Raw genomic sequence first — 24078 nt, 5'->3', positions numbered from 1 at the left:
TTATCGGATTCAAAGGGAGTTAAAAAACAGAAGCTAATTTTTAAATGTTTCTGCAGAATCCCTATCGCTCTATGTTCGAGCAAAATGATTTGGCCAAATAAAGCTGCCAAAACATAACATCCCTAAGAAACGTTCGCTCAATAGTGCTGCATATTTGCAGACATTCCGATCAAACTATTTGTCAATACAGCAACTGAATGTTTTACACTCGCTCGGATTTTGGCAGACAGCGAAAATATCTTAAACTTCTGTTTTTAATTACTCTCGCCAAATTTGAACTCTTTTAGGATAAAGGCAGCTAATACAAGATGAGACAAAAAAAATTCTGGGACTGAACTGATATTTGGAAAAACGAAGCTTACATGCTATTTGGGTGGATCTCCTTCGAAGTAGTTTTCTTAACACTGTACACACAGATTCCAATGTTTCTGGAAGTATTCCTGATAAACTCCTTTTGGTAATAATTTGTGTATCGCGTTCTTTAGTCGTTGCAAATCTGTCTCAAACCTTTAATCAGTGTGTGTAGAGGCATTGCCATGATGCAAGCGCCATTTCTCTGAAGCTTCTCTTTTTCGGCTGCTTTCTCTGAGAAGCATCGCATAATTGCTGCAGACTGTTTTGTATTATTCTTTCTATTTCTCATTTGTTGTTTGACTATGCGGGACCCTGTGAGTAAAAAATTGCGATAACTATGATTTTCATATTTGATTGAGATTGCCTTGCTTTTTCCAGGCCTTGGCGAAGATGGAGTCTTCCGTTGAAAAGACTGGGTCTTTGTTTCAGGGTCATATATCCACGATTCGTCACCAGTTACGGTGGAAGAAGCAAAGTTGGGGATCAGCGGCAACATATTCCTGACATGTTCCTGATCAGTAAGGATCAATAAGAATGCGAGGCACAAAATTGGCTGAAGCGCATCGTATTCTCAAATCTTGTGTTAAAAATGATTGAACATTTTCATAAGAAATATCAGTTTCGCTAGCAACTTCGCGGATAGCTAAACGTCAATCATTTCTCTTCAGAACACGAGCGATTGCATCAACCGTTAACTTACACGGTAGCATCCGACAACACACAAAACAAATTATTCCAGATTAAACTGAAATTACAACAATGGGTTTACAAGCTTCAGATCATGCAGACAGGAATCAGTAGTCTCAATCAGACTCCAGATAGGCCACAGACATTACTTACTCTGAGCAGATAAACCCTCACAACGCTACAGATGTAATACAGCCCTAACCATTAAATACATCCTGCTAGAATGCAAAGCAAAGGATCATCAGATCGCCTAGACTACCAACCCATTCATTCTTGAAATCCTCTCTGAAAACAAAGAATATTCAAGATACTTTTTTAATTCCTCAGATTGATTAACATTTATCACTTCATTTCAAGAGTACATAATTTACTAACAGACAAGGTACTATCATTATGATACCCGCTAAAATCAGTGAGCTACAGTATTATAAGCCATAGTTGCTGATGCGCAGTAAAAATCCACTGACAGGGTTAACTTCCAAGATGTGTCACCAGGGTTTATGAAACGTTACCTTTTCGATAGTTCGCTGGCTATAAACAGCTGTCCTTCCTACACCTGAAGGAGTGAGCAGTGTAGATAGGCAAATATAGCTTAATAGGGTTCCCTGGATAAGCACTTTCTTACAACCATGTATAGGCCTTTGTTAATTTATCTCAGCATATTGATATTCGGTATGCCAATATGCACGCTTCAGTCTGCAGAAGCAGCTTCATATTTTGTTGTGTGAAGTGGCATTTTTAAACTTTCTACACGCATGTGTTTAAATGTGTATCCTGTAGGGAACAAACAGTTTTCTTTTTCTTAAACTACAGTGAGTTTCCTGCATTTGAAATTCCCGCTCTCTGAACAATCACTGTTTTGCATAAAATATCCACACGCTCTCTGACCCCCACCCCCTTCCTTCTTTCCTTCCTCTCCATTAGTTAGCGCTCAGAAATATTTTAAGATAAGTTTCCATGACTCTCGATGACTTTTTGAGATAAAACAACCGTCCAACGACCCTTTTTGGAGAGATAGCTGGGGAAAAAAGAAAAATGCTTCAAAGTTGTTAGAAAACTCGAGCAAGTAGACTCGCCATAAAAAAGACGAAAGTGAGGTGATTAGCTCAACGCTTAACGCTCGTTTTCTTTTCTTGCAAAAACTCGGTTGATATCCGAGATATGACAGCTGACTGAAATTCTATATATAGTGTCTCCTCAAGTGGCTTGAAGAAAGTTCTCACTAGAGCACCGATAATACTTTAAAAGGAATTGGTATCTCATTCCGCATTCTAATCTAGGCCATTCCAATAACTGTAAACTGATTTGCGAGTCAATTCCACGTTGTCTGTTGATGGCAAATATTTGGAATCCTTCTGCGAGTATTGGCAATCTGAAGAAAAAGATTAACGAATCAACAAGCTAAGAACAACAGTTGTATGAATAACTGCTCTTCACAACGACAGTGTAAAGAACTGAATAGGTTTTCTCATAAAGGAAAACCTTACTTGTATTCCGTATCGTTTTGCTTCCATGTCATTTCACGTCCTCTTTCTGTAAATCTTTGAGTGCACATAAAAGGTTAGTAGTGGTGGTGACTTATAGGCAGAGTTCGGCTCGTCGCATTTCGAACCTGTAAATATGTCGAAAATAAGCAGATATTTTTCTAACTTGTACGTGTCCTAACAGTTACTCGTTAAGTACAGTTTTGGAGTAAGTAGGCAGTGTATGCTACTTACCAACTAGCTTCTTTTGGTCTGTGGTTCTAGACATTCGCATTGTATTCAGCTGAAAACATCCAAACCTCAAACGAAATATTTCATTAAAAAAAAATGACTGTAGTGCTTAAAGTTAAATTTATTGAATTAATTCAATAAACTTAACCTCAAGTACTACAGGAAGATACTGTTACAATACCAATGCAATATACAAATAACTTTAAGTTGTATTAATAGTTCCAATTTTTTTTTTTTTTTTTTACTTCTGGTTTAAAGCTGTTACATTTAATTACAATACTCGGGACTTGCTGAAGAGAATTATTTCAACCATGGATCCTTCTGTGTAGGACGGCTTCAGAATGTTAGTTCAGCTTCGTCATTGTACACGGCTGTGATACTGAAACTCTGTAGAAAGGCCAGAAATGTGTGTAATGTTATATCTGCGCAGTGCGTGTTGTTTATAGCCAAATATTAAAATATGTTCAAAGCGAGTTTAGAATCGATCTTAAAAAAGCCCGCATCAGTTTTTATAAAATGCAAGACCAGTAGACGCCAGAATCGGGTGATCAGGAAGCCCAAATTCGGAAGGACAGCAAAACAAAAAATAATAATAATTAAATTAAAAAAAATGTTAAAGTAAATGTATATATGTAAATATAAATAAATCCATCAAGAGAGCCTATTCTGCATAGCTAGCAGCAGTTACTCACGGACCACTGTGAGTAAAACAGAACTGTAAAAGATTACGCAAGGTGGATGTTCGAGTTGGTAACGGGTGCAGCATGTTGTACGAGCTCAACGGTAGTTCATTGTGCAACATTTGATACTGAAATACAATATGGGGAATACAAGAAAAATATCCGAAGTGACGATGCGCCGCACAGCCGGACGTTCCACTGCAGACACCCTCTCCTGGCTGCGATGTCAACAACACGCTGGTTGGATACTGGAGGACTAGAAACAAGTGTGCTGGTTGGATGAGCCCAGATACCTGGTGCAACACGCCGACGGACGCCTTCGTGTATGGCACAAACAAAACGAGTCCTTGGACCCATGGTGTCTACTCTCCAGGCAGGTGGCGGTGGTTGCTTATTGCATTTTTCCGCTCAGAAACGGTAATGGACCGGATCATCGGGCCCAAACGAGTGCACAGTGCGGACACAAGATATCACCCATCTTGACGGGAAATACCTTGCGGTATAAGGCATCGCCCATCTTGATTGGCCCCCAAATTCGCCTGATTTCAATCCATTTGAACCGCGCAGTTGTGGAAACCTCCTGTTGCGCCTTACTCTGAACACTGACTAAACCAACTGAGCACCCGTGGGATGTTTTGGAACGGAAATGAAGCGTATGGACACGCAACCATCATCTATTCCGACACCGTGGAAAGTCTTGCAGGTAGCATGGCTGGATCTCTAAAGACGTCTTCAGACCTCTAGTTGGAGTCAATGCCTAGGCGAACGGTGGCCTAACACAGTATTGGGTAGGTGATCGCAATTCAGTGAACACACATATATACACAGTGTGTGTGTGTAAAAACTGTTGGCAGAGCCGCATTTTCGTCAGACAGGTGTCAGATGAATCTAGTTGTTTGTATAACTCCAACTTTTAAGAATTTGAAACCTGTAGACTACGTGACTGTTAAACCATAATGAACTCCTCCAAAGACCATCGAAACGTTAAAACACCCATGTTTTGCAAAGTCCACTTCAATTTAAATGACCAAACAGAATTATCTTGTACAGGCTGAGAAGATTCGTCACAGCAGAACGCATTTCTGAGTGGTAATATTGGGTATCTGCGAATTGCAAAATCGATATTTATTTTTTGAAGACGATGGAAATACTTTAATAGCGAATGCAGAGCTTTACCAAAAACAAGAAGAAATACCAGATCACGTTACAGTACTAGAGATCTGATGGCCTTTTTGCTCCAAAAATTTTGTTAAAGGATTAATTTAAAGGGAAAAAAAACTTAAACTAAACTGAGCAGTTAAAAATGCTAAAAGAAAGATCAAATATAGAATCAGCAATAGAAAAACAAGCTGCCAGAATGGCAGTTTGATTATTTTCATCAATGATACAGAATTTGAAACAGGTCTTTCTCATACTAAGAGAGAAAAAAAAATAATAAATAAAAACTCCAAATTGTATTTTTAATTCTCTGTATTGATCTTGTATCTTACGTCTAAAATATATTCCATTCATCAGTTAAATCAGTTAGTCATGAAATTAAACTGTGATTATCCATCTTATATCTGTTTCTGTAACACAATTCAAAATCATTCTAGTTTTTATTTTTAAAATATTTCACATCTTCATCGGTTTGGGAGGAGGGGGGGATGATTTGCCTAGTCACCTTCCCTGGAAAATTCAGTCATATGTATGAATAATTACTAAATTTTCTAATTGATCACCTTTCCCGTCCCTAGGAAAGTTCCTGGTGTTGCAACTACAATACATAGATATTTTTAAGGTTCCAATACTTCGATGATGATACAGAGAGTAAGGGAGGACGACGATGCCATGAAATTAAACTATTTAGGTATAAATTAAAGAAATGTCTTAAAGACGTTCACACTTCTTTCCACATACGGTAGGCACCTTTCCAAATCAGGGAAGTCGGAAGGAAATTTTATGGAGGAATCGCTTAAGTTAAAATGCAAAAATAAGTTAATTTTTGCGTTAAAATGTTTAATAATAACACTAAACGAGTGTAGGCTAGTTGAAGTTTGAGGTCCTTAGTAATGACCCGTTTCAATGGTCTGTATCAGAAACATGTTTCAATTTTGCAGACTTTTTTCCCCCATTCCAGATGTATCAGCCCGAAATGATACGTTGCTTGCTTTACTTTTATTTATGGTTTCCTTTACATGTTGTAGGTACACCAGCCAAGATGCTGAGTAAAACTGGAAAAGATAGTTCTCGCCTACAAAAGAGCACATCTGTTCTATAGTACTGATTTCGTATTGTGCATTTTGAAACTGCTAATTTTATTAGGGGGAGGGTCCAAATGACTGCTCGACCCTTCTGTTCGTGTAACGATACAACGTATGCAAAAATTCCATGAATGTGGTTTGGCTCTCCCCAAAGTTCATTGCGCCGTCAAGTTACCCCAACACCTAAGTACTCCACCCACCTCTGATATTTTTTGTATTCTCTCCAAATAGATGGCACCGACGCACTAGATTTCTGGACGTCTTTCACTTTATTGAGCGTAGGGGTGGGGGAGAAACCCATTAATGCATTACAATCATCTCAAGCAATTATTTTTTCACGGATAAAAAAAAAAAATGCTTGAGTCGATTGTAAATTACTCGCGAGTTCTTGAAATATTTTTGAAGTAAATTTTATAACAGTGTATACGAAGAAATGCATGCGTGTAAATGCATAAGGGCACAATCCAACCTATTTTGAACTCCTAAATGTACTTTCTTTAGGCTGTCGTCTTTCTTAAGTTGAAAGAAAGTTAGTTTTCAACACTAACTTAAGAAAGTTTCTTAAGTTAGTGTTGAAAATCGTCTTTCTTAAGACGATTTTCAACACTAATGAATGCTAGAGGTGCTTGACTTAATAAAGGTTAATGCGTTCCTTTATTTATTTTTATTATTGTTATTATTATTTTTCGAAAGAACGAAATGTATCCACCAATCGGATTCTCAGAGTCCACTACCTGTTTTCTCCTTTTTTCAGAAAATTACACGTGCAGCTTTTTGGCTTCCAAACTAGTGATCGTCCAATCTTCCGAACGACGTGACACGTTTGCACCTTTATTGCCAAAAATGCTCATTTGATTACACTACAATAGGGGAGAGGAGGGGAACTTATCGCCTTTACATCAGTTCTAGGCTGCTAGGCCTAGCGCATCGGGTCAAATCCCTGTTAAAAACCTGTTTACAGATGGCTTTAAATTATAATGGTCAGTCGTAGCAGGAACGCCTCCAAAGGTCGAGCTAAAATATACATTCCCTGTCTTCTCACGTGTTCTGTCCCTGAGCGGAATACTAAATACAAGATCCGGTAGGCGAATGAATCGGAGTAGCCAAACCCGTAACGCAAGCTAGAAGGGCTTGTGTCTTTCAGCCACCTACTGTTAATACGCCACAAGTGGAAATGACAATTTTTCTGAACATTGTCTTTTTCTGCGCGTTGTGCTAGTAATCATTTCTGTAATAGTTCAGTTGAAGTACCGATGCTATCTGTCGCATAATTTCACAGCACTTAACACATGTTCCTGGTAGCGTGCTTTACAAATGAATGAGACTCACGCCATTGTTCGGAATGATTCGAAGGCACGATCAGGCATTGTGATGTCAAGTGCTTATCGCGATGATTGTTGCACTTTATCGAAACAATAGCAATTTTGCTATAATTTCTATCCTTTTTTTTTGCTTCCCAGTTGCTACTTCTTTTAGAGAAGTATTGTTTTTCCTAAGATCCTATGTAAATGTGCAGAAAGCATATCTGTGATTATTCTAGTTGTATTCACAAATCATAACTGGCTATCACACGCTGTCAAACTTTTTCTGAACACACGATTCTTTATTACAGTTATTAGGAAACAAACAATTTTATTGTCAAATCCTTGGTACACATAAAAATGCTTATCAAAGCAAGACATTTCATGTACCCGTCCTGTTAACAATTTCAAAATTGTTCTGGAAATGAATTAGTATTTGATCTATAAACTATAAAAAAAATTATTTAGGTTAACAAGAACAAGTCCTTTGAGTTGAAACTAATTATATGGAGCAAATAATTCCTGACAATTGTTTTTCTCTTTATTACTAGAAAAGGTTCATCTGCATTTTATCAGCAGCTCATTTCGATGGATTGAAAGCGGAGAAAAATAGTTTCGTAATCAGAAACTGGAATTTTATATTCATTTTCCATAAATTCCTCTTATTTGAATTTATAAGCAAGAACAACGGCACGGCAAGTGCAATCGGCACAGAACACAACTGAGAAGAAAGCGAAAATAAAGTTGCTTGCTCTCCCTAAAGTAAAATGGCAAGTGGAAGGTATAAATAGTCCATATTCACAAAGAGTGCAAAATCAGTTGGCTATGGCTCCGTTATCTACTGTAAATATTATTGAACAACTGAACACGGTCTATTTTTCGATTTCGAGGAAATGTGTATCTTAATAAATAAGATTCACGTGAATTTGTACCATATATTCCAGCGTATAAGTCTACCTTATAAACTCCAAAAATATCGTCTTGACTTTTATGCCGGTTACAAAAAAAAATCCTAAAGTTGAATTGAAGGGTTAGAAAGAAATGGATTAATACCAGAAATGTGCAGAAGTCTTTGAAGTCAGTAAAGGAAGAGCGTTAAGGGTTTAGAAGAATGGGAATAGAGAACCTTGGAAACTTTTCTTTTTTTTTTTTGTCAAACAAAAAAAATAAATAAATAAAAGTGCTATTGTACCAGAGGTTGGCGAATAGGATTTCTATATGTTGACTTTGTTTTCAGGAAAGCCAGAGTGAACCTTAGAGATGCGATGCGGGAGTCATGGGAAGTGTGTGGATATTTATTACATATTTCAGTACGTCAGAGAAAAGTGCAATAGGCGAAAATATCCGCTATTTATTTATTTAGATTTATCGCACACAGACCCTAAATAAAGGTGAGAACACTAGGAGTTACAGAAAATACAAAATAGTAATAATCAATAGAAACTAGAATTAAAATATATATACACAATTTAGATTTAAAAAAAAGAGTAAGGAGCAAATTCTTATAGATAGATGGATTAAGAGTAAAATCAGTATTGTAATTATTCAATAAATGAAGGAAATGGAACAGACGACTACCAAATAAGTGTTGGGTACGAGGAACAGGCAGTGAGAAATTAATTTTATAACGATGTACAGTGAAAGGTACCTCGATTCGAGTTAGACCCATGGAGTTGTCGTCTGGAGTGAAGAGGAACGCTTCTGAAGCGACCACAAAGAGCTCCATAATTTCGACTGTGAAAGGCAATGTGATTTCGATAGCATAAGAATTTAATGACTTTAATTTGAATTCTCTCAAGTCTGTGAGAAAGATATTCCTATTGTGGGGACCAAATAATATCACAATAATCAAAATTGGGATTTATAAGCTGCTTGTAGAGAAGAATTATAACTTTGTCACCTTTGAAAACAGAGGAAGAACGCTTGATTAATCCGAGAAGTTTAGAAGTGTGAGATATTATGGTTATTAACGGTGAAGAGGGATGAAGGTCAGATCGAAATTGAGCATCTAAATCCCTGAACGTATCGGTACTCGCAATTAAAGAGTTTCTAATACAATAATAATCAGTAAGGACGGAGTGTCTAACTAAACGATTCGAGCGAAAGCGACATAACTTACATTTTAATGGGTTTAGAAACAAGTTATTTTTATTGAGCCAGAGTGACAGGGAATCAAAATAGAAATGGAGTTTATCGCTGTCGGTTGAAGAACAAATAACTTTGTAAAGTTTAATATAATCTGCATAGAGTTGCCACTCAACAAACTACGGACTGAAATACGGTTGATAGATCGTTAGTATAAAGAAGAGCGGACCCAAGGGTTAGCCTTGAGAAACACCTTGCGAAACAGTAAACGGGGTTGAAGTACCATCAATTATTACGGATAGTTTTCGATTTCTGAGCAGTAAATCTAGTAAAGGGAATCGTAGACCATAAGATGACAGCTTGAACGGCAAAAGATCGATGTGGACAGAGTCGAATGCATGTAAAATATCAAGGAAAAGGGAATCAATTTGATTTCCTTTGTCCAAATTAGTTTGTAGGAAATGAGAAACAAGACAAGATTTGAAATAGTTGATTTCCTGGGAAGAAAAGCATCATACTGATGATTATTAATAAAAGGTTGGAACTAAGATATAAAGTAGGAGTTCAAAAATTTTTGCAATTGTATTCAGTATAGTAATAGGTCGGTGGCTTAGCTTTATCACCCCTGTTTTTTATAAATCGGGATGATATAAGCCTCTTTGAACGATGAAGGGTAACAGCCATGAAGAAGACAGTAATTGAAGAGATTTTTAAGAACTGGACGAACTACTTTTCTTGAAGAAAAGAGCAGGGAGGGTATCGAGAAGTGAAATCTTTAAGCCGAGAAATGGCTGACTGGATGTCATCAGTAGTGAGAATTAATCTATCAAAACTGTCATTACTATTATATTCAAACGGATAACAGGGAATAGAACGTTACTGTTCGGAAGAAAGTTTCGAAAAGTGCATAGCAAAAATATTACCAATGCAAAAGAGGACAGTTGATAGAGATATGTGAATCATTAATTAGCATAGGAATTCTAGAGGATCTCGATAGCCGTTTGAGATAGGATCACAATGGTCTCTAATTGAAATTCCGAGTAAGTTCGGCTTCAACTGAGTGAAGATAATGAGACTATTGAGATTTAATAATGTTAAGATTATGTTAATTTAGTAATGTTAATTTAGATTAATGTTAAGAACATGACGCTTAAATGAAGAAAAGGAAAAGTAACTAAACTTAGTTTTGAGTTTTAAATACCTTTTGTGGAGGTAATTTTTGCGACGAATTAAATACACAAGCTTGTTCGACATCCTGTGAGGAAAGTCACTACGAACAGGTGAAGAGAATTTGATGGGAATGAACTCAGAAATTACAGAATGGACGATTAAGTACAAATAATCAACATGATCGATCGATTCAAAATTATGGATTGGAATCCAGTCAAGATTGCCCAGAAATCGATTTAACGAAGTCCAATCTGTGTGCATAAAGCTAAAAAAGTATCTGTCAAAGGAAGGTTCAGAAATAAAAGAAAGGAAATCTACGACAATAGGGAAGTGATCTGATCGGATAAAATTATCACACTTAGAAATTGAGAAGAGTTGATTCATGGGTAAAAACTAAATCAAGGTAAGAGAAGTTCCGAATGGGAAAGTTACAGATTTCAGTTAGGGCTTTACTAAGCCAAATGCTGCAAAATTGCTTAGTCAGTGAATTTGGTGAACGATTGACTTTGACCAAATGATGGGAAAGACAGCAACGCCACCACCCTTCGAGCCCGATCCAAACGATAGACAGAACAGGAGAGAGGTGAAATTTCACTGTCAAGTACGTGTGGTTTTAACCAGGTTTCAGTAAGGGCGACTGTTGCAGAAGGAAGAGAGACGAAAACCAGTGATATATTTTTTTTACAACACTTCTACAATTTACATAAAATAGTAACGATAATGGTGACGACCTTAATAAAATATCGGGAAGATAACTGCTAGTTAGTATGAGTAGGTCTGACAAGATGGGCAGCAGTGCCAGAAAAGGATCTGCATGGCTTAATAATAGCATCGACTGGCCAAATATCAGTATCTAATATACGTGTTTGCTCAGATGAATTACTTAAGATTAGAAACAACGCATAGTCTGGATAACTTCCTCACAGAGGTGTGAAGACCTAACTCAATGTTGAGAAAATCCTCAATATCTATGGAAGGAGCAAGCCGACTGACGAAAGACCGGGCCTGGCGAGGAACAGCTTGAAATCTCGAGCTCGTATTAGTTCCGAAGGCAAATAGGGGCGCTTTACTTCCGTTTAATGAAGAACAAGGTAGTTCAGCTGATAGTGTGGATTGTTTATTAGATAGACGCTGATTTACACAAAGCTTCAGATCATCAATGCGACTGACTAAACATCTTTTGGGACTATCATTTAAAAGTGAATTTGTGGGTCGAAGACTGTTCTCAGGCGCTGAGGACAAGAACTAACCTGTCAAAGCGATGGGCTGAGGTGCTTTTATACGGCCATTCACATTATTCGGCATGAGTATTCCAGAAGAGCAAGTAGAATCGAGAAATATATTTGAAGGCGGTAGTGAAGAACTTGACATTATCAGACAGAGGACTAGGTAACTGGGCAGCATCCAAAGACAGGTGAGCAACTTGACTGGAAGTAGCTTTACCATCCAAATGCAATGATAATGACGTGACAGGACTTACAGATTCAGCTGATTTGATGAGACTCACTGAAGGAAACCTGCTTACAATGTAAGATAGAAGGAACTGGAATAGGTTCTGGGCGATCATTCTGGATGGACTCTTTCACAATCAGAAGCATCAGCAATGGAAGATTGATTGATCGATAGTATTTGTTGGGTGAGGCTCAGGATCTACAGTCGTCCCACAGTTGAAGGATGATGTAAAGAACGAGCTTGGAACGCTACATTGTATGTCATGAAGTGGAGAAAGGCCTTTGCATTTCCCAGTGGGCATAGTGTTAGACTGTAGCAAAGAAGAATCTGAGGGGTGACAGTTTGTGCAGGAAGAGGATGAGACCGAAGCTTGCATAATTTCAGGATTGGCTGCTGGTTCGTTCCTGAGAGCCCTGGAAAGAAGAATTTTGCAGAGATACTCAATTCTGTTAAAGATGAGATTGTAGAGGCAGGAGGCCTATTAGAACTTGATACAGATTGAATATGAGACAACGACTGATTAGAGATTGGTGCTGAATGGGAGACACTCAGAGGGCCAACAGCAGATGAAGAAGTAAAGTAACACTTAAGGCAAATGTAAGATCCAGGGATCTGGTGTGTACGAACATCGTTGGGCAGAAAGTTGAGGCAAAGCTGACATGTATAGTTTTTACAGAGTGTGCACAGGACTTCAGTAATAACATTGTCAGAACAGTAGACACAAACACGATGAAATGACAGATGTACAGTCTTCAGTTCCAGTGGAACTGGAAATAAGTTGTGAGTAAGTCGAAGCGTCATGTGTAAAATCCGTACTGTGCATTTTTGAATAAGTTTCCTACTTTTTGTAGTAGACTATTCATTGATCACAAGAGATTACTTGTTACATCAATTTGCAGTTCGAGAAGGCTAGATAACAAAGAATTACTGCACTATAAGGATAGCATTTCAGATGACATTTTTGTTAGTTGATTTTACAAGCTTAGAAATTGTTTGCTGGATGCAGATTTATAGCCTCACAACGTTCTCCGACAGAATTAATTTCATTAAAAACAAGCTTCAGATCATCAATGCGACTGACTAAACATCTTTTGGAACTATCATTAGAAGTGATATCAGTATTAGATGAACGAAAATTGGAAGAGTAGGTGGAAGACTTAGGGATGGGAAGGCAGTCCCCCTCCATACTTCCAACGGTTGCGGGCTTTTCCAATTAGCTTGTGATTGGAGCGAATGCAGCTAAAACAGTAAAGTGCGAACAGATGCTACAACATAGGTATTCATCGCATATAATCACAGATAATACAAATCTGCGGCTCCATTTTATTCAAAATAATGATATAAGAAAATGTTCAATATGTACTGAAAAATACTATGCAGCCCAAACTATATTACTTTAACTTTATAATATTTCACACAAAGTGATTTGACAATTTCTAATAACTACAAATAAAATACAATCCAGGCATGTAAGTGATGTGGAACGCAACTAAGCCTAACGAATATAAATCCGGTGTAATCAAGATAAAATCACTTATCTGACGATCAGTAAAGCATTGATCACGAAGGCTGGGAGAAACAGTTGCTGTAGAAACAACTGTTACAGTGCAAAATCGGCTGTAAAATAATTAAACTGTAATTAATAATTCACAAAAGTCAAACGCAAACTGATGCAGAACACGACCACAGCGCCACCCTTCTCAAGAATTCAAGCACTATCAAAGTTATGATATAGGAGTTATTAGTAAGTATCGACAGCCATTTCATAAAATGCATAGTATTCAGGAGCTTATTGCTAAGAGCATGCACCCTGGTGCAACGCCACCTGGTAGTGCTGAAGGAAATTTCCACATTAAATCATATTTTCCTTCTCTTCGAGAAACAAAGTGCATTTCCTTCTCTCCGAGAAACAAAGTAACATTCCTTAAGGAATGTTACTTTGTTTCTCGGATATATAGGAATGTTACTTTCCTATATATCCTATAGTGTATATATAGAATTAATCCGTAATCTAGTGATTATCCTAGTAACATTCCTTAAGGAATGTTACTAGGATAATCACTAGATTACGGATTAATTCCTTTGGATTGGAGAAGTGCAAATGTCTCTGCTACCCATAAGGAAGGGGATAAATGAAGATGAGTAACTACAGGGCAAGCAAGTTTGGCTTCTGTGGTTTGTAAGAAAATGGAATCGGTGAGTAACGATACAATACAGAAAAGTCTCGATAAAAAGGATCTTAAGGGATCACAACATTAGTGTGTGAGGGGAAAGTCTTACCTAACAAATCTGTTAATTACCATATCGAGAAAACATCAAAATTTTCTCGATGGCGAAGGATGTTATTACCCCTGTAAAACGATGGCAAGAGAATTTGGAATATTGCTTTCAGATCTGGAGGCCTCACATAAAAATGACATAACTCCCATACGAGGTCCAAAGAAGAGTATCTGGTTGGTTGATTGTGCCGAGGGTTTTACGTATGAAGACTGTCTTAGTAGATGTGGGCTGTAGAGACTGAACACCTCACTGCTGACCCGATCGATGTGTTCTTGTTATTAAGTGAGGGATGTATATTCGTATTGGCAGGTGAAATTAGAATAAACGGGTAAAAATATAAAATTTGGTCGGAAAGGATAAGAGTTGATTTAATATACCTTCGGGCAACGTGTTGTTGCTGCTTCTCAGTAGCAAAGTGGACAGAAACAACTAAACAACACACACACTGTACTCATTTCTGGCCTTTTTACGGTTTTGTATATCATCACAGAGTAACAAGGCGGAGTTGAACTAACGTTTAGGGACGGCGTACAGTTCCACATGTTGTTGATCACTGAAATCAGTTGCTTTCCAAGGTAGTTGAAGTAAGGAATCTCATAGTTCAGGGTAGAAATGTTGGTTACTTTTTAGCAATGGGCAAATTGCTGATCGAGATATTATTTTTAAAAATGCAAAATACCTTCACTTTCCTCTGTACCTTTTTGGTCTGATTAATACTTAATGAAATAAATCAGAATATAGGCTGGTTACTGAAGTCACAATCTGTACTTTCGGTAAGTAATCGCAATTATTCAGCGTTTTGAATTTCCAATAAAACTTACAAATCAAACCTTATTTATCTTCATCCTCCCAAATGGATTGTATAAACTCGCACAGCTTTCAATCGCATCCCAAACGTAAATGACAAAAGGGCACTAACACCTTAGCAATTATAATAGGCATAATTAGATATCACAAAAACGAAGGATTAATTTTATTTTGATAGATAGCAATCAGGAAAAGATTCATACAGATTAATACAGCCTGTAAAATACAATCTTGACAAATATCATTCTGTGCACAAATATCTACAATGATCGAAATTATTTCAATAAATAAACTATTCTCCGAACCCAAAATGAAAGAAATATGCGAAATTTAATTTTTTTACGAGAGATTCTGAATAGTCTTAAATTAAATTATCCTTTTTTTATTTTTTGAGAACAGGTCTTTATACGATTTTTTTTTAACAGGTCCAGATGCACCAGGTTTCCTCCTTCATCCATTTCGAAAACCTAAGAGGATCCGAACAGCATTCTCACCATCGCAACTTCTTAAACTGGAACATGCCTTTGAAAAGAATCATTACGTTGTTGGAGCTGAAAGGAAACAGTTAGCACAAAGTTTGGGCCTCACAGAAACCCAGGTAAGTAGAAGTACTTGGCAAACACATATGATCAATGGTTTCTCTTTGTGGTTGAGCAACAATTCTTTAACGTGTACTGTTGTGTAGGTGCCTTTCCACTTTGAAGCTTCAGGAACTCTCGTTACCTTAAAAGCCATTCTATGTTCTTAATGTTGTTCGAGAGAGTGGCTAATGCGTGTTATTTCCCCCCTTTCTATTATTCACATCCCTGGTGCCGTAAACTTCAGACCCAAGTGGGAGAATGAAACTGGTTTAAAGAAGTAGCAGACTCTGTTGTCTACGAAGTCTAAAGATTATAATCTGTGTTTCTGCGGCGGAAATTTTCTGTACACTAATAAAAAAGCGTTTGTGTCTGTCCTACTTAAGGTAGTTATCTTTAACTAGCCCGCTAATTGCACCATTTAAATATAGCCAAAGACCCCTTATAGTTCAAAGTAGCCCTTTTATTGTGTTCCATCTTACAGTCACCCTTGGTGGTTCCCAAACTTAGCGACCTATTTTTCCCCCTAACAAATTCTAACTGCTGATAAACTGATAACGAACTAATTGCCGTAACCGTTGCGTCTTTTGTGATGAACGAAGGCCACAAAATGTTAACAAAAGCCATGATTATTTGGTCACTTAGAAGCGAAACAAGTATAACATTCAGGTGTAGCCAGGTGGAACGCCGAGCGGCTGTCATAGGTGCGGAAGTGACTATTATTAGCAATCCATAGGCAGCGTACCACAGAGATATTGTCCTTCTGCAATGGCATTCATTAAGAGATTTTTTAATGAACGTGGGTTGCTGGGCTTTCTTTGTTGTCTCTCAGCTTCTGCAGTTTCTCAGCGAGTGTTCAAAAGGGCTATTCATTAATGCCTCTTTTCGTTCTATGGTGGCATCTTCTTTAGCGACAATTACACTCTTAATGAATTTTAAAACCTCTAACTAAAATCGAAGTACCACCTGGTGGCCAGTTTTATTTTATTGTTATTATTATTATTATTTTTTTTATACAACTTCGTTTTGTTTCTTAAGTGGTTTACAAATATAAATAAGTAACCTTTGGGTTTAAGAATAGGTTCGCAGTCATTAAGAATAATTTTGGTTTTATAATTAAGCGAACACAACGAAATGTTTCCAAACTTGCTTATAAGGTGTACAAGGGATAAAACTGTCAGTCAGATACAGGTAATAATTTAAATGTTGCCCTAAATTTCCTTACAAACCTTCGTTTGTGATGTACACACGAAGAGTGCTCGAATACTCGCAATCCTGAAATGCATGTACGTTGAGATATAATTTAAGCACTTAGTGATAAGTGTCGGGAGGAGTTAAGTAATTTAAGACTTTCATTTACAGATCGGCTTTCTTGAAATATGACACTTCTTACTCTAATGCTTCTTTGCCGCACGCATTCCGTGATTGGAACAAAGTACTGAAGTAGCCTTTCCCGTGTGACCCTGTGCCATATTCCAAGGGCTTCCTTAAGTCTAACGAATTGCCTGCTAAAATGGGATACATAAGAAACATGTATATGAGTTAAGTGTCTTAATTATCAGTTTTTCTTCTGTGAATCGATTTATTTTTAAAGTAGCGTTATTTATTCAGTTGATCTTCAGTCTTAACCATAATTCTTGATAATTTAAAGAAATAAAACGTCTTATAAGGGACACAGATAAAATGCGAAGGCCTGGTACGTGTGCCTGAACTCATTTACCCACATGGATTATTCTCTCCAAAGTTTATTCAATCTGTGGTTAATAATAATTTAAACAAATTTTCTGTTTATACTACACAATTTCAGTAGAGTTCACATGATAGTGAATACCAGAACACTAATTTATATAGCGGTCACATGAGTTCGAGCCACGGCCAACTCAAACACACGTAGGACTGGTGTGCAAAACTTAAGGACCAGTCCGGTTTTCACCTGTAGCTTCTCATGTGAGTGGCCTGGATATGGGAAAAGCATACCAAAGGAACCTCGTGAGGTACAAAAATGATGAAGGAAACAACGCCGACACAAAATCGGAGACAAAACGGTACAGAGAGACATTATTCAAAAATGGCAACATAGCACTTTGCTGCCATGATACAGAGGCATCACTGCTAAAGATAGAACAAAGGGAAGAGATGGTCCTCAGTAGGAAATATGGCCACCCCTAATGTCGATGCAGGCTTTGCACCGGCTGTCCATACTTCGAACAATGTTGTTGATATGTTCTTCCGGTAACATCGTCCATTCCTCTGCCAGCGCCGTCTTCAGCTGGTGAACATTTTTGGTGGGTGTTGGACGTGACGCTAGGCATCTCCCTAGAGCGTCCCATATGTGTTCGATGGAATTGATTGGTGGGAACGGGCAGGCCAATCCATATGAACAATGTCCTCACTTTCCAAAAGCCTATCAACAGCTGCAGTGCGATGGGGGTGGCGTTATCATCCATAAACACGAACTTGGGGCCAATGGCACCTCGGAACAGACGCACACGAGGAAGGATTACTTCAGTACAGTAGTGTGCACCGGTTACAGTACTGCCTTCCAGTATCTAGAATTGTGTACGTCCATCCAAGATAACGCCTCCCCAGATTAGAACACCTCGACCGCCATATCGATCCCTTTCAGTGATGTTTACGGGGTGATACCGTGTGCCAACCTCTCGCCAGATTAGCTGAAGTCCAGAATCGCTGCTGAGACTGAATCTACTCTTATCAGTAAGGAGTACCTTATGCCATTGCGCTGCTGTCCAGTCCTTGTGTTCGATGCACCACTGTAAACGGTTTCTCCGATGGGCAGGTATTAAAGGGACACAAAACATACTGGCCGTCGGGCAAGCAGTCCACCTTTGTGAATTCGCCTGGTCACAGTAAACCGCGATATCCTGCGTCCTGTGCAGCTGGTTTGCAATGGATCCCGCTGTCTGGTGTCGGTTCCTCTTGGGCTGTAGGAGTGTATAGCTGTTCGAAGGACCACCACTTGTCCTTCGAACAGCTGTATCCGTCGTTCTGAAGGCCGACGATGATATGGGCGATATCAAACTCTGCAGCCACGCACTTCGACCTTCCTTGAGCTTCTCAATTATTCGACCCGGGTAAAGTCATCTAGATGTTGTCTATTGTCCATTTCGTTGTCTGTAGCACTGTATGAAACCGATCGAACGTCTGTAACAATCGTGCTCACCATTCGGTAATTTTCATATAACTGCTGACCTGCTGCTTTATCTGTTTGAGTCCTCATCATGATTCAAATTTTTGCATGTGCACCAGCTGTCTACCGAATGGTCACAGTTATACAAATCGCCACAGGCTGTTTCGTTTGATTTTTGTGGTTGTAACCTTTAGAAATAGGTGTTGGTCCTTAAGTTTTGCACATCAGTGTACTCGTGCTTTCACTACTCGGCTTTATTATACAGGAAATTTAATACTTTCCGGTGGCTGAATTAAAATCAGTTGCTACCTGAACAGCTGCTTTAGACGGTGTAAGTTATCCTCGTATAAATACAATGTACAGTTCTTTAAAAAACGAATTTTCTGTTCATACTCCGGGATGGCTACGTAGAGTAAGAGGAGTTTACAAGATAGACGCAATACAAGAATATCAAAGTATTTTTATGTGTTAGAACGCTGGTTAATAATTGGTTACTTATAATTGCTTGATGCCATAATCATAAACTGCCACCCGCACGAAAAGAAAAGGAAAAAACAAACTTTAAATAAAAAGTGAACATTCAGTGATTTTTCTTTTTTTTTAATACTCGAGAGAAATTCTGATTTTAAAACTAAATATTTTATTTAAAAAATAGACCTAGAATTATTAATATAATTCATAATTATAAATATTATTCATATTGTTAAAAAGTTTTTTTTTTTTATTCCTTTAAATTAAATAGTTTTGTTTTTTTTATATCTAAGTCTTAAATTTTCTCATCTCAAATCATAATAGATTTTACACAATTTCCAAAAGATAAATGATTCAAATAAAAATGCCTCACACCGTTATATGAGCAACTGAGATACATATTTGAATGCAGCTAATTATAAATAAATAATGCTGCTCTCACTGGCGTCACTTTTTAAATTACGATTCAACAACTAGAGAGATATCCCATATGAGAGAGTGCAAAACAGTAATATTTCTGCTACAAAGTGCATTAGATGCATGGAAACTTTCTTTCTGTGAAAACTTTTTCCACGCTGTATATTCACATATAGACATGGAGAGTCCGTGTTTTTTTTTTTTTTTTTTTTTTTTTTGTATGAGGTTTCGAAAAAGAATGAAAGGTTTCATAATAAAGACTAAAAAAAGAAAAGTCCGTGGTGAAGGAGTTCCTATTTCTAAGGCCAATCAAGAAGAAAATGGGCCTCATGGAGATAGAAATGAACAGCAGGTCTAAGAGCAGGTGTAACAACAAAAAAAAAAAGCATAGAGATATATACAACAGAAGAAAATTTAGGTTTCTGGACTAGACTACTAATGTAGACTGTGTAAAAGATGTATTTTAATTGGTTCAAATCAGTGGGTCTCAACAAGAGTCGCAGCCCCTTAAAGGTGACATTAAAACAAAAAAAAAAAAAACCTTCAAACGAAAGTAATTATTGTACTTCTCAGTGGCTCATGGAAATTCACGTTGTCACAAACTTCGCTTATAAACAATTTCTCCCCCCTGAAACAGAAGGTTCAGAAACACTCGTCTGTCTTCCTATTTAAATAATTCTCGATTATTTTTACTCTTAGGCAACCAAATTTTATTTGACCAAATAGATAAAAGATAGCTTCTTGGAAATGAAAATGGCTAAAACTGTAATTCAACTTCAAGTGCTACATTTCTCGTAGGATTGGCCTTTTCGTAAGCCAAAAGATGTTTGGACGAACGGCTGTAAATATGTTGCAGAATTTCGAAGAAAGAATTCGATGAGAATAAAAATGAAAGGGGACCGAACATTTGAATTTCTGTAAATATGGAGCCAAGCCTCAATGGCTTTGTGCTCTGTCTAAAAACTAAAAGTTGATCCACGTTATCATAGCAGACGTTCAGATATCAGAATAAATCGGGTTAGGCTAAGAATTTTCTGGAAAATCAACTCCCGCAGCACTTATCACATGTGTATGTGTCAGAAGTAGGCAGTGCAAAAGAAGAGGTGTGCATTGGATGCGACCCCACCCGAGCCAGTACAGAGGGAAATTCTCCCCAACCCCTTAACGTTTCTTAAATGGTTTTAACATAATTTAACAAAAGAAATCCCAAAAACCAACCGTACACCCGGGCTCCATGTTATGGAGTTATGATTCCAAGGTTCTGGTTAGAAGAAGCAGAGATATTAAAGTTCAAGCTTTGTTCTGAGTGGCCAGTTACATAGTTATTGAATTGCAGAACAATTAGAAACTGGAACTACTCAGCAGCTAGTAGTACAATAACTAGTACGACTCTCCTGGGTTATTTCTAGCTTATCAACTTCTCGACGTTCTCCATCTCGACAGAAGAATGGCCTAGTGGTGGGGATAGAAATCAGTGGCCTGTTTGAAAGATGTATTTGTGTTTCCCACGCAGGATAGAATAGGTAGTGTCCTTTGTGGGCGTGTCCAGTAATGCATCATCGGGCCATTCCTAGTTGACTACCGTATCTGCTTACCCTCTTCATCAAATTCCTGTTAAGTTGTTAGCAAATGCTTAAGAAAACTTGTTCAAGCTGTCAACACACCTGATCGATAACCTTTCACGTTTGACCCCAAATTTGGATAGGAGATATTTGCTATGAACAAGTGGGATGATACAATACAGACAGCAAGACTGGCCCAGGTGCTGCACTAATTATATTTATCGCTTTCACTACTGATTGCAGATGTATTATTAGTGAGCGAAATACTTGAAATACTCTTACCTCAAATTAAACATATCGGTCTGTCTGTTTACTGATGTTTATCTGTATGGATCCATCATGCTCTGTTCCTTTTTATTCAGCTTATCGAGCTAAATTTCCCATTATATAGTTAATGAATGTAATTTATAGTATGTCCTGATATTTAACTTTAGCTTTCACCCCCCCCCTTTATTTTATTCTTTTTTTCATCCCTCCTTTTTCTCTTTTCTCCCTCTTTCCCTTCATCTCCTTTTGTTCTCCAAATTTCTCTCCCTTCACGTACATACATACTTTCTAGAATACTGGCTCCTCGTGACTTTTGGTCCTTCACTTTAACATTATTTGCTTCCGTAGCATTTTGGCTGCATCACTTCGGGTTCGAATCCTGTCGATGACAGGCGGAAATTATTGAAGTTTTTAATTGCAGTCGAGTTGTCTGTCTCAGAGGTGCAAAGTATTTTTTGCTCTTTTTTTTTTATTTTTAGAGGATTATCCTGTTTTGTTTTTTTTTGTTATAAACAATTCTTGTTATAGAAAACTCATATATTCCTACAAACAACCAACTCGGCTATAAAACGCATGCAGTTTACAGATAGCTAACATTAAAAATTCATAACATGAGTTGTCTGGACGGTCATCCAAAACCCAGACTTTCTTCTATACAATTTATTAATTACGTCATTGTCAAATCAATATTAAATTTACTCTTCGATAGTCATGTTGACAGTCTTCTGTAGCAATTTAGTGCACATAATACATCGCTGCCCACCATTCCTTCGAGACGTCTAGTTTCAATTCCCGTGAATGACTGGAGGAATTTCTAAAGTCCTCTTCAATCGAGGCTGTAATTAGCAGATCTCACGGAGAGAAAGAGTACTGTTCTCTCTTGAGTTATTCTGGAATTTTCAGCTCATTCAGTATGCAAATCGGAACAAGCTCGGGTACCACTAAAATAACATGTATAGTATCTTATGTAAGACGGCACCTGAACGTCAGGTCATCTCCGCCTTTGTACACTGTTGATGATTACAGAAAGCACTGTAAAAGGCCAGAAATGTGCGTAATATTATGTTCGTGCAGTGTGTGTTGTTACTGGCCGTTTTATCGCCAGGCAGGCGATCACCTGGAAAGCCTGCCCAGTGTCCGTCTACACCATGGAGAGGTAGGCCACAACTACGTATGTATCGCGGTCGCCCTTCAAACCCTCTGGTTTACCAGCTTTTACTGCCCTAGTATCAGAGCGAAAAAAAAAAGAAAAAAAAAAAAATATATATATATATCTCGTCCCGCACTGGCCAAAGGCCTGTGCCAGCAGGAGTCTCCACTAGGAAGGCTATGAGGTATTCCGTAGTTGAGTGAGAAGGCGTCTCCGGCGATCAAAAGCATGACGAGCAAATTCCTGCAGGGTCTGGAAATTTTCTCTGGTGCCCAGAAAGTCCGGCTCATTTCCGGGGGCAGTGATACTAGTGGAGGGAAGAAGGTTCTGCCGTCTAGGTATTGATGGTAGTGGTATAAAATATGTTCCCAGTCTTCTGGGTCGCAACAAGAACAAAGAGGTGATTCAGCAAGATTGAAAGTTGTAAGTTTGGCATTAAGGGAGCCATGACCAGAGAGTAACTAGAGTGTACAGACCAGGATGAAACCATTTCTGAGTGGACTCTAAAGTGGCAAAGGTGACGTTAGGGATGAACTTTAAAGTAACAAGTCCCTTAGAAGTAGCGGACCATCTGTCTTGCCAACGCTGCACCAAAATATTCCAACAGCGTCCTTTTCTCTGCCTTGGGATCTGCAGTGACATCGATAGTAATACCAAGGAAAGTAACAGGGACAGCGTGCCTAATGTGAAGCGCAGGCTTCTACATTAGGCACGAAAGAAGCGTACAAAAGAACGATCGAGGGGCAGACAGCGGTTAAGGACCTGCAAAGCAGGGGTAGACACAGTCCTACAGGCCCTGCACATTGCTAAAAGCATTTTACGTTGAATGCTATGAAGTTTAGTGTGCACTGAAACCTTCTTAACATGCCAGAACCAGGCGGCCGCGCCATAGGAACAAATTGGTAAAAACACAGCTTTGTAATATAACCGTCGAGAACGAGAATTAAGACCCCACGATTGTTAGAGAGACGCAGAAGTGAGAAGGTAAGTTTTCGACTTTCTCTGAGAGATCCTCCAACTGTTTATTTTATTTATTTTTTAAATCTGTGCTGACGTTAAAACGAAAGAACATTAATTCTTAATGCATTTACATTAAAAAAAAAAAAAAAAAAGTCGCCGTAGCCTAGTGTGCAAACGCGAGAGTAGAGTGGAATGTGTTATAGTTGACAGAGGTTAAAGCACATTAACTGCTGTTCTTTGCAGTCATATAACTTGCGACCTTCCCTTAGCCTAAACAGAATATTTATTTATTTTATTATAGATAAATAATAATAAAATAAATTAATATTCCAATTCCTTTGACAAAACTCGGGCAAACTTGACGCAGCAGAAGTATCTTTCTGAATCCAACCCATCGGTGCGAGACCCCAAAATTCATTCACAGCCGTTGCAAAAAGCATCTTCATCCCCTGAAATTTCTAAGAGGCGTATTTTATCAATTCTCTCTCCTACCTTCATTGACTTTCCTATGTACAGAAAATATAAGATAAGAGTACTATATACGTTCCAGTGCACTATGAGCTACGTTACCGATGCACAGGGCCGTGCAAGGGTACTTGCTACCCGGATGCAAATGGGGTTAAGGGGCCTCGGTTATTAATGTTGATTCTTTGATGGCTCCCTCGATCGGGGACCCTGGTGCCATGCATCACGCATCCAATGTACCCCCATTTTCACGGCCCTGCCAATGCACACAAAAAAAAAAAAAAAA

General features: G+C 38.1%; 1 protein-coding gene across 1 annotated transcript in view; it reads left to right on the top strand.

Moving 5' to 3' along the window:
* The window catches only part of LOC150085726 (homeobox protein EMX1-like), a 150943-nt gene that overhangs the window by 53966 nt on the left and 72899 nt on the right, over nt 1-24078 (top strand). Inside the window, exon 3 of the mRNA XM_090374665.1 lies at nt 15200-15372. Within this exon, the coding sequence (XP_090230791.1) occupies nt 15200-15372 (173 nt within the window). The remainder of the gene's footprint in view (nt 1-15199; nt 15373-24078) is intronic.

Source organism: Mastigoproctus giganteus, chromosome 5 (assembly GCF_048544385.1).
Source record: "Mastigoproctus giganteus isolate SK-2022 chromosome 5, ASM4854438v1, whole genome shotgun sequence".
Taxonomy (NCBI): Eukaryota; Metazoa; Arthropoda; class Arachnida; order Uropygi; family Thelyphonidae; genus Mastigoproctus; species Mastigoproctus giganteus.
Note: the sequence above shows the minus strand (reverse complement) of the source record. Positions and strands in the feature narration are given on the sequence as shown.